Source organism: Melopsittacus undulatus, chromosome 6, assembly GCF_012275295.1.
Source record: "Melopsittacus undulatus isolate bMelUnd1 chromosome 6, bMelUnd1.mat.Z, whole genome shotgun sequence".
NCBI classification, from domain to species: domain Eukaryota; kingdom Metazoa; phylum Chordata; class Aves; order Psittaciformes; family Psittaculidae; genus Melopsittacus; species Melopsittacus undulatus.
The window spans coordinates 38287568-38299069 of record NC_047532.1 but is presented as its reverse complement, the minus strand read 5'-3'; the positions used below and the strand labels follow the sequence as shown (position 1 = coordinate 38299069).

General features: G+C 38.3%; 1 protein-coding gene across 1 annotated transcript; it reads left to right on the top strand.

The window, feature by feature from the left end:
- The first annotated feature begins 228 nt into the window (after nucleotides 1-228).
- Nucleotides 229-10297, top strand: NMD3 (NMD3 ribosome export adaptor). The gene is made up of 15 exons (XM_005141955.3): nucleotides 229-302; nucleotides 570-704; nucleotides 1124-1220; nucleotides 2227-2307; nucleotides 2392-2520; nucleotides 3061-3151; nucleotides 3327-3405; nucleotides 3723-3819; nucleotides 4076-4193; nucleotides 4859-5004; nucleotides 5663-5775; nucleotides 6320-6392; nucleotides 6908-7014; nucleotides 7855-7925; nucleotides 8043-10297. Exons 1-15 carry the CDS (start codon nucleotides 259-261, stop codon nucleotides 8174-8176), a joined length of 1515 nt encoding a protein of 504 aa, XP_005142012.1. The 5' UTR covers nucleotides 229-258; the 3' UTR covers nucleotides 8177-10297.
- The last annotated feature ends 1205 nt before the right edge of the window (nucleotides 10298-11502 follow it).

Here is an 11502-nt window from a genome sequence, read left to right as displayed (position 1 = left end):
GCCGGGGCCGGGATTGGACCCCACCGATGCCATTTGCTGCAACAACAGCACGGGTTCTCCCGGCGGAGAAAGAAGCTGGATAGATTAAATCCCACTGTTTTCAAAGAAAACGTAATTAATGTTTCCAGTAAGAATTAATTACGCTGCTATTCTCAACAGCTACGGGAAGCATTCACTATTCCGCCACCTCCCGCGGGGCCGAAGCGCTCCTCCCCTTCCTCTCACAGCCGGAAGCGGATCACGTGTGCTGCTGCCGACATGGAGTACATGGCGGGGCCTGTGGCCCCCACCCAAGGCAACATGTAAATGCGGGCGGCGACAGCTGGGCTACGGGGGTGGGAAGGTTTTGGGGTCATCTGTTGTTGCGGGGGGTACCGGGGCGGCAATGAAGCAGGGCGGGGGTTGACGGTTCTCCTGGGCCATCGCTTTTCTTTGGGAGGGGGGAAGGGAGGAATAGAAGAAAAAAGAAATTAAAACCTCTTCGCTTATCTTCGGTTGCTGGTGAGGGTTCTTGTGGCCGTTACCCGTGAGGTGCTGTTTATGACTGTCTTTTTTCCCCTCTCTTCCAGTCTCTGCTGCCAGTGCGGCATGCCCATTCCCCCCAACCCGGCCAACATGTGCGTGGGGTGCCTGCGGGCCCAGGTGGACATCACCGAGGGCATCCCCAAGCAGGGCACCCTCCATTTCTGCAAGCAGTGCGAAAGGTGGGCAGCCGGGCCCCTCCTGAGGGGAACCGGCCCTCGGTGTGGCTGGGAAGTGGGGCCGCCCTTTCCCAGTGCATGCTTACTTCAGGTCTCATGATTTCTCGGCACGTTCTTGTATTTATTTTCCTGTGGCAGTAGAAAGGTGTGAGTATATAGAGTGTAGAACACTTAAATGAGTATGCTTATGGTCTTTGACAGGAAAAAAAAAAGTATAAGGATGGTAGTAAGAGTATGAATGTACTTGAAATGTGTGAATCCTAATGCTTAGAGAGGCAAAAATTGTAGCTGCATAGTTAATATTAAAGCTGAAAGCCTGGGAAATATCTGCTTATCTTTTAATTGATTTTTATTACTGAAGCAGCTTTAGTGTGCTGTAAAATGTTTTGTTATATATATATCGTATATCAAATGTATCATAGGTATCTTCAGCCTCCAGGAACCTGGATCCAGTGTACCTTAGAATCAAGAGAACTTCTTGCTTTGTGTCTTAAAAAAATCAAAGCTTCACTGAGCAAGGTTAGTTGCTGATCCTATTGGTATTTCATGGCATGTCTTTTGGTTGGTATCGCATAAAGTTGTCCCACTAATTCAGGGTTTGATCCTTACAGAGCAGCTGTTTGTACTTGTGTAGAGCTGATCAGCCAATTTACAGTACCAGAGAGTGACAATTTAATCTTAAATAGCTGTATACTGGAATTTGGGAGGATGCAGTAAGGACAGGCTCTTAGAAAAAAATTCCAAGTGTGCTGAGGAGACTTGTATTTCAGTTCTGTGACTTCAAAGCATTCAGTGTACTGCACAGTTGTTACTGTATAAAAGGGAGTTGAGTATAATTAACTGAAGGAAACTAATATGTTTTTAATGCACCTTAATCTTACAGCTTTCTTTTTACACATTTTTAAAATTGTTTATACAAGACTTCTTACCTGTTTATAACAACATGAAAGAGGGTTATACAGGGGTATATACAGATTATATTGAAGTAATGTGTTTAAATTGAATAAAATATCTCTTAGGTTCAGTCTTACCAGGGGAAAAATCTGAGATAGTGTTCTAGGCAAAAAAATTATTTTGTTACCGCAATAATCAATCAAGGTTTGAATTAGATTGCCTTATTGAGCTTTTTGCTATTGGGTTAGTGCTTAAATATACAAAATCTCTTTTGCTGCAGTAAATTTGCATGTTCTTAGTTTTAGAGATTAAATTGGCTTTTAGGTCCTGAGGAAACTATTATACTATTCCAGTTCATCAATATCCAGCAATAGTGTTGAATAGTGTATCCAGTTACTCTGGTGTGACAGTTTGAGTTTGGATTGCCGTTACTTTAGGTAGATCGAACTCAGTGTCCCAACTAAGCATTATCAATTAGGTTGGGTGTACTGATAAATATGGTTTTAGTTAAGATTATTCACTGTTGCTTGGTTGAGGATCTATAAGCTACAAGCTTGTGTTTTGTACTTAGAGCTATACATTTTTAACATATGTGGGCAGTAGCCAAGTTCATGTTCTTTCCCATTGGCAGGTCCGGCTGATTGATGCAGGCTTTATTTGGACTGAACCTCATTCTAAGAGGCTGAAGCTGAAATTGACTGTTCAGAAAGAGGTAATCAGAGTGTACAGTGTACACTGTGTAGTCTGATGGTAAACAGGAACTACTGAGGAAACCTTTTAAACTTCTGTTTTGCAGGTGATAAATGGAGCAGTTCTTCAGCAAGTATTTGTGGTGGAATATATAGTTCAGTCTCAAATGTGTGAAGACTGTCATAGGATTGAAGCTAAGGATTTCTGGAAAGCTGTAGTGCAAGTCAGACAAAAGGTAGAGGCAAACTGAGTTTTCATTTGTTGATGGCAAAACAATCAAGCAGATGAACATTTGGATGATTTTCTCAGAAAAAGATGAACTTTCACTTGCACACTGCCAGAGTGTGTCAAAGTTTTGTGTTCAAAGTGGATTTTTTTTGCTTTTTTTACAGATGCTGGTTTAGAAAAACTTTCTCCTGTCTAGTATTATTAGTGTATTCTTTTTAAATGATGGCTGGCAGGAGGTTCTTTTGTGAAGTATTAAATATCTTGTATTTTTAGGTAATGTTAGAAAAAGTGGGACAAATTGTTCATAAATATTTACATTTTCTTTAAACACAGTACTATCTCTAACAACCAGTTACACAAAAATGAGAAACAAAAGTTCTAAATTATTTGGCATAATTAGAGCACATCTCTGAAATCTTTTTGGTTACTTGGAATAGGCTTTGGACTGTTCTTTCTGTAGATGGCCCCTTCATATAAACACTTGGAGATACTGCATTTGCACTAGAAAGTTTGTAAATAACCCTAATAATTTTATTTTTGGTTTTAGACTCTGCATAAGAAGACTTTCTACTACTTGGAGCAGCTGATTCTAAAGCACAGGCTTCATCAAAATACACTTCGCATCAAAGAAATCCATGGTAAGTGAGGGAGCTTGTTAGTCTAGAGGTAGAATAGACTAACCTGTTTGATATTGGAAGAGTGCTTGTGCTAGTAGCTGTGTACGGGTAAGCAACAGATTACTTGGCCAATGTATTGTATCTGAAAAAAAAAACATAGTACTTGAAATGTTCATCAAGCTTTCTTTTCCTTAAGATGGCCTGGATTTCTATTATTCTTCAAAGCAACAGGCCCAGAAGATGGTAGACTTTCTTCAGTGTACAGTTCCATCTAGGTATGTCATTTACCTTTATTGCTATGAGTACTCAAAAGCTTTGGGGAAATGTCTTTTATCCTTAATTTTTAAAGAATTTTGTATGTGAAGGTGTAAAGAACCTGCATTCTAGTTAAAACACAAAATCCCTTCTACAGAAGTCCTGTATTTTCCCTTTAGGCATTTTAAAATTAGCCCTCATGCATTTTTCTGTTTCCTTAATTTTTGTATTTGTAGTGTGTAGCTCTACACTTTTATTGCTGTACTTTGTGCTGATTACCTCCTGTTCCAAGTAAATGTCCTTATTGTTGCCTGAAGGCTCTATTTTTGTCTTATAGATCAAAATCATCCCAACGTTTGATCTCGCATGATATTCATAGTAATGTCTACAATTACAAAAGCACTTTCTCTGTGGAAATAGTTCCAATATGCAAGGTAACATTCTCTATTTCATTTTCAGTGTATTGTATGAAGTGGGTGGAGCCTGATTTATTGTGTATTTGGGGGGATGGGAAGGGCTTGACTTGCCACAAAGCATGGAAAGTGGAGATAGCACTAATTTGAGGAAGCTGCCGGGTAGAGAACTGGAAATAAAGTTTAAAAATCTTTTTTCTCTAAATACTCTTTTCTCTAAATCCTTGATTAAAAATAAAGTAAATCTGAGTGTAAATTATTTTCTGTTTGTATGCAGGACAGTGTTGTATGCCTGTCACCAAAACTGGCACAGAGCCTTGGGAACATGAGCCAGATCTGTGTGTGCATTAGAGTAACAAGTACCATTCATCTCATCGATCCTAGCACTCTGCAGAGTAAGTTGCAGGTTCTTTTCTGCACTGCAGCAGCATCTGATTTTTCTGCTGGCACAGTTATTTTTATTTTTGTGTTGATTTCATGAAATCTTTTATTTTGAGATCTTAATGTTGTAAATTTATCTGTACAATCACTAATGTAGAAATTTAATAGCAAACTAGGACATAGTTCTTTAAACTTTATTTCTGTAGTATCCTAGGTAAAATGGGAAGACTCAGTGTTAAGTTCACTGATATTCTTGGCCTCTTCTAAGCACTTGCATTTGTCAGGTGTATTCCTCTAAAATTAGATGGCATCTAGGTTTTCCCTGGATTATGACTATAGCTGCAGTACCAGAAGCACTCTGCTTTGATTAGTGTATGTTGGTAAACTCTACCAGCAAAATGCTGGTATATCTAATCTAATAAGGATTACATCCAGGAGAAGGATTCTTGTGAATAAAAGGTCTGTGCTTCAGACGTGGTACATGGTTTGTCTGTCACAGCTCAACTGCTCACATTTGCAGTATGGGTCATGTCCTAAATACTTGTGTTACAATAGCAAACCAGAACAAAATACATTTGGCAGTGGCCTTAATTTTGCCTAATGGTTCCTTTTCCTTTTAATTTTTACAAGAATGTCTCTCCCTTGTCATTCATTGCCCACATTGGTGTGTTTTTTCCAGTTGCTGAAATTGATGGGAATACCTACTGGCGCCACCCTTTCAATAGTTTGTTCCAGCCCAAACAACTGGAGGAATTTATTATTATGGATATCAATCGGGTTCAAGAAAAGAAAAAAGGTGCAGGTGCAGGAGCAAGATCCAACAAGGTAAAAAGAGTTCCTCTCTGTTTGATTTAGTGTTTTAGGCTGCCTTCTCCCCTCTCTCCCCTACTCAGCTAAATTTCTGTTCTGAATCATTCTGCCTTGCAGTCAGATACATGCTTTTCTGTCTTGTCTCTGGCAAAGCCTCTTCTCAGGAAGATGTGAACAGTGGTTTGGAAGTTGCACGGGCATTGTGTGAATTCCACTTTCAGAAATTCTTTTCTGTTGAACAGCTTAAACTCGTTACTCTTATTACTGAAGTTGTTTTGTATTAGCTTTGCAACTCTTCAATTATTAAATTGTTTCTGATGAAGTGTAGAAGCTTTTATTTCTAATTAAAGTTAATGAGTCAGCACTAGAAGTTTTTTTCTGGGTCAGAAGTTGTATGTGCTTGAAAGTTACGATGGAAAAAACCGAAACAAATACCTAGTTGTAGAAATAGCCTTTATGGAATTCTTGTGAAAAGTAACTGGCATGTCCATTACCTTATTTTTGTAAAGATGAAAAATGAGAAGTAGCAACCAGTGCATTTGGTGTTTGGTGTAGAAGTACAAGTTTAATTACAAATGTAATGTAAAACAGTAATGCAGCAGTGCAAACGTTCTAATAGCATGGCCAGTTAACCTGTGTTTGATTACAAGGGTTTTATTTTTCCTTCCTCAAGCACATGCTGGCTGAAGCCTGGGTACAGAAAACCTCGGAGTTGAATACAGATCATCAGTATTTCTGCTGTACCCACTTGGGGCACATTCTGAATCCCGGCGACCTTGTCTTAGGGTCTGTTCTGTTCCTTGTTTTTTATTAAATGATTATGTAATGACTGAATTATCTGTATTCTTTACAAGCTTGTATATTATTGAGAAAGTTTTGAACTGTTCTGATCCCTAAATCAGCAAAAGGGATAGAATCTTCCATCTTGGCTGTCAAAAGATGATTCTAATATGGGAAATACTCGTTTCTAGCGGAAATCATCTTGTCAAAAGGGCCATTAGTAATAAGAGAGCTGAAGTATTGTCTTTAGAGTGCAGATCGGAATATCAGTTTAGACACAAATATGGGGGGGGACTTTTAAAATACTAGGCAAGATCTTTTTGTTAGATAGTGGTTATCTTATACAGCAATGCGAAATTTTTGTAAGATTAGGCAAGTCAGGTGATTCTCAAACAAGCTAAAACATTGAATGTTTTTGGAGCTGTTGTGAGCCCACCAGAACCTCAGTGGATATTGAAATCTGTGTTCAGGAGCCTGGGATATGATATATTGAGTTGGATTTTGTAGACTTACATAAAAGGGTAGGATAAAATAAGTATTTTTGGTTTAGATTCGACTTAGTGAACTGCAACTTAAATGACGAGTTTGCCAATAAGATGAACCCACACAATATTCCTGATGTGGTAAGACCATTTTCTTTATCTGTACAAAATTCTCTGTATTACCTGGGGCATTGGGAAGTATGGGCTTATAATGAACATTCATTATTTTCATAGTGAGTAGGGGGTATTAATATTGAAATAAAAAAGTGAGGTATTAATATTGAAATGTGAATAGCATATAATTTTGAGTATTGTTTTTTCACCACTTAAATACTTGAGTAGTAGTTAGATAATACATTAACTTACCTTACTCTTTGTTGTTCTTGTTCAAATTACCGTGCATTGCACGATGAAAACTATTACAACTGAAGTGTTTCTCTTCAGAACATAATCCAAAGTGTTTGGAAACTTTTGAATTGACAAATGCTATATAAATTCTGTATGAAACGTCTCATTGCCAGACTGACTGTGATATTTGTTCAGCTGATTTTACAGTTGCCCAAGTCTAGACTTGGGTGTTGGTTTGGATTTTGAAAGTGTGTCATTAGTATCATCGAAGGTGTGAATGTGTAAATATGTGCTGGTTTTCACTGTAGGTATTAATAAAGAAGAGCTATGATCGTACAAAACGCCAGCGTCGCAGAAACTGGAAGCTGAAAGAGCTGGAAAGGGACAGAGAAGGCATGAATACAGATGATGAAAGGTTCGGTATCTGCCATGAAGCTTTTCAGTCCCTTCAACTTAGGATACTGCACCTAGAAATCTAGAAGTGTAGAAATAACACTTCTCAGTTTCCACTGAGGATAAGTGCAATGTAATGCCTAAGATGTGTATCAAGGGGGCACAAGCAAAAGGTGCTAGTTCTGTCTGAGCATGATGGTGGCTCATAGAAGAGGTTGATACCAGTGTTCTTGGAAGAGCAGTATCTCTGTTACATATGTATATGTAAGGCAGGAGTGCTTTAAATATACGCGCCTTTCTTAGGCTTACCCTCTCTTGACTGCTCAGTTCTTGGGGAACTGAAGATGCTGAGGACAACAGGCCAGCGGGTGTGAAAACAGATAGAATTCTGAAATCTTAAAGATAACACTACAGGTTTTTCAGGTTTACTGTTGGAAAATATGAAAGGTACTTTTATGGTTTTTTTTTCTCCAGGGAAGCTTAAAATGTGAGACAAGTGAATAATACCAGAATCATTGTGTGTATACCTTACAGTTGGTTTCTGTCTAGGTAAAGGGACTTTTATGCAAAAATATGCTTGTCACTGTTTTTTTCAGTGACAAAGCTGATACAGCAACAGCATATTCTAAATAATGTTCAACTGAGTAATAAAAATTAGAGTTAAATGCAGACAGGCAAATTATTTGGAAACTAATAGGTGATAACAAAAAAGTAGAAAGAATGAGTTGGAAATGTGGGAATGCTCTCAGCCTGTCTGAAAGACTGTGGATTGCAGTCCTTCCTTAGGCCTTTGTTCCTTTAGTTTTGTTTTATAAATTTGTATAAAGGAAAAATGAGTTAATAGGTTAAACATCTTTTACAGGCAGTACCAAGACTTCCTTGAAGATCTAGAAGAAGATGAAGCCATAAGGAAGAATATCAACATCTACAGAAGTAAGGCCTTTTTAACCACTGAATTGCATGTGATGAAATCTTGACAGTTTGAGTCAAAATTGGGATTGGTATTTTGTTTGCTTATCTGTTGGGTTTTTTTTTCTGTGTGTTTTTTAGATGCAGATGTTCCAGTGGAGAGCGACACAGATGAGGATGGTCCTCCACGAATCAGTCTAGCTGAAATGCTAGAGGATCTCCATATCTCTGAGGATGCCACTGGTGGGGAGGGAGCAAATATGATGACAGAATAAGAATAGTGCATTAGTCAATGCAATAAATAATCCCTTGCTAAGGAAAAAGTACCTAAAACACATAAACTGATCACATGAAAAGCAAAGTGATGTGATAACTACTGCTATACCCCTTAGTGATGGGCCTAGATGTGATAACTACCGCTATACCCCTAAGTAATGGGCCTAAATTAATATTTTATATATATATCTTCTAGAGAATCAGCAATTTAAGTTAAACTTCTGGCGTGAGCATTGCAGTATAAGCTCCACATGTTCTTCCCTTCCCAGAGAGCTCCTTCCTTGAAACTTCAGCAATGTAAAGGTGAGCTGACTAACATCAGAGTTATCCATTGGAAGTAATCAGTTGTCTTATGCCGAAGACAACTGATAAGGATGTCCAGAGGGAGAGATTTCATTCTTCTTTGACAGATTTATAGGTAGGATACCTACCTACTGTTTACTGCCTTAATTTCTTCACAAGGGAAGGATTTTTCCTGTCTTAATCATTTTGGCACGATGGTTGAAGCGTGTTATGATACTAATTTTTCCATATAACAGTGTGTTGGGAAAGCTCAGGAATGTAGCTTCTGTTCCTTTGGTAAAGGAACTCCAAAGATCCATGTTGTGTACACAGAAAAAACTTCCCTGTAGATTGATAGAAGATGCAGCCCTTGATGAGAGAAGGTGGAAATTTCTCTTTAGTGTGATGAATGTTGTACTATATTACATGCCTGTATGAGTGGATTAAAGCAATATGCATAATGTCTAATTAATATATTAGGTATGAACTATTAAAAAGCTCCATAGATATTTTTGGTCCATCATTTTTTAGTTAACTTTGTAATAAAATTTTACTCTGCTGCAAGCCTGAAGAGGACATCAGTGATGCAGGAGGACATTACATTCTTAAATCCATCTTGTTCTAATTCATGTTACTGCACAGAAGTCATTCAACAGAAATTCTACTAACAGTTTATGTGAAGACAGATTTGATTTAACTTGGTGTAAATACAGAAGCACAGCATAGAGTGGTTTTGCCACTGCTTTTTTCTTGAAAAATTGTTCTGAAATAACTGGCATCTGTAAAGGAGGAAAATACTAACAATGTAATATTAAAAAAAAGATGTGTAGGATTCATCAAACAAAAATGATTATTCTGTCAAGGATCTGTATAGCTTAAGTGAGAATGCTTATAGTTTGCCTCTGCTTGTAATAGGAGGGTTGAAAATAATGGTATTTCCCTGTAGTATTGCCAGAGGAAGTGGCTGGAACACCAGTCTCTTATTTCATCATGCTTCACATCCTTTCAAGGCCTCAAAGAAAAGCTAAGAAATAATCAAGCAGTTCTCTGTGTTCAGCTTCTTGCCACATGTGAATGAATCTTACCCTTTAGTTTAAGTGTCAGGTTTTGTTGATTGTTTCCCAGCAGGTGTGAATCTGTGGGAATTTGAGCTAACTGTGAGCCCAGCAATTACACCATCAAAGGCAAAGGTATTTTTGATTGTAAAAAAGTGGAATTTTTATTCTGTCTGACAGTCCTCTAATAATCCACTTGTAAAAGGGGAAAACTCAGAACTTGCAAAGACAGTTCTGATGGGGCAAAGCTCTAAGCTGTCTGTTGACAATGTAAGCAGTGCCGTCTTTTACTCTGTCACACTAAGCACTTCTGCTTCCACTCTCGGAAGCTTTGTCATGTTTTTTTACTATGTAGAACAGTTAAGAAAATTCCATAAAGCTGATGGGAATTAAAGGTAAAATTTGTCTCATGACGGTAATTTAGTTCAGTATAGGGAAGGTGTAAAACCATGCTTGAAAGATATATATGAGAATGCAGCTGTGGAACATGAATTATCACTGCAGTAAATGTTTTATTGTACATATTTTACAGTAGCTACATCTGCTAGCTGTGCTGGGGAAATACAGATAAACTCAATTCTAGTGACCACTGGGCCAAACCTGGAGAGCTTTAATTTGTAACCTGCGGGCAATGAATGTATTCTGTATCCAGATGAGGCGCAGTTTGTGTTCTGATTTTTTCTGACAGGTAAAAATGATGAAGCTTTTATCTGCTGTAGTCTGGCAATAGCTTCCTGTTGTTGGCAGGTGAAGGGGGAGCAATAAAAGCTCATTTTAAGCTGTGCTATTTTGATCAAGAGTTTTCCTTCCTCTAATATTTTTCTTCAATAGTGTGCCTCAGTAATTTCAGATGTATTGCTGTCCTTTCTGTCATCCTGTTTGTTACTGGAGATGTCCCTCTTCCTACTCCTTCCTCACCCTGCCAGGGTCTGTTGCCAGTATGTATTAGGTTTCAAGCATCTTTTCAGCAAGAGTCTTGTCTGGAACAATCTCCTGCTATAGGTGCTAGGCAAACAAGTCATAAATCTAAGTATATCGCTTGGGGTTTTGTGCATCTGTTTGCTGGCTGCTAACACATCGGAACAGCTCTCCAGTGAGCGGGTAAGCTATGTATACTTGAAACCAAAGGTAGTTCTAATTTCAGGTTCTCTACAGTATCCCTTTACCATTTAACTGGTTGGGAGCCAAAACAGTCTTAGATGGTGTTCCAGCAAATGAAATGTTTGCCAGGGCCTTCTCACTGACACCAGGTGGGTGAGTAATTTGACAAAAGGTACTTAATTCACAATTGATAAAAGGCTGCTACTTACCCTGTACCTATTTCCGAAAATCTGTCTTGAGCCACAGCTTTTCAGTCATAAGTACTTAATGATGAATTTTCACTCAGATTTTGATGAATTTTGAATTGGAAGACTTAAAGCATATTGTCGCACTAGCTTTCTTAGGGAGGAGGGGAGGTTTGCTTTTGAAATGTGAATATATGCACGTGTGTGCCAGATTTGGCAGAGTTTGTGTGATAGCGACTATCAAGTGGTAGCAGTGCATACAGTAATTTATGAATCGGATGCAGGTGTAAAAGGGTTGTCTGAAGTAATTACATAATGGTTAAATTTGAAGTATACTTGCCACATGCAGTAAGCTAGTAGTAAGACTGAAAAAGAAATAATGCTTTTTAAATTATAAGAAAAAGAAGCACAGCAAGCTGGTGAGATTCTGTTTCAGCAGAGAAGTTTTGTCCCTCAAAACAGCCAACATTTTATTCTCACAGAGACAAGGCTTTTACAGTGAGAAACCAAGGAAGGTTTTGTCAGCCTCTCAGTCCTCAGACCAACTCTCCTGGCGAGGAAGTAGTTACTCAAGCTAACTTAAATCACTTAAGTAACTTAAGCTACTTTTCTTATCCCCCACCCCATCCTCCCAGGTGAATTACTGAGGGAGAAGAAAGGAGACAGAAAATGCAAGGCTGGATCTAAACTTTGTGGGGTTTT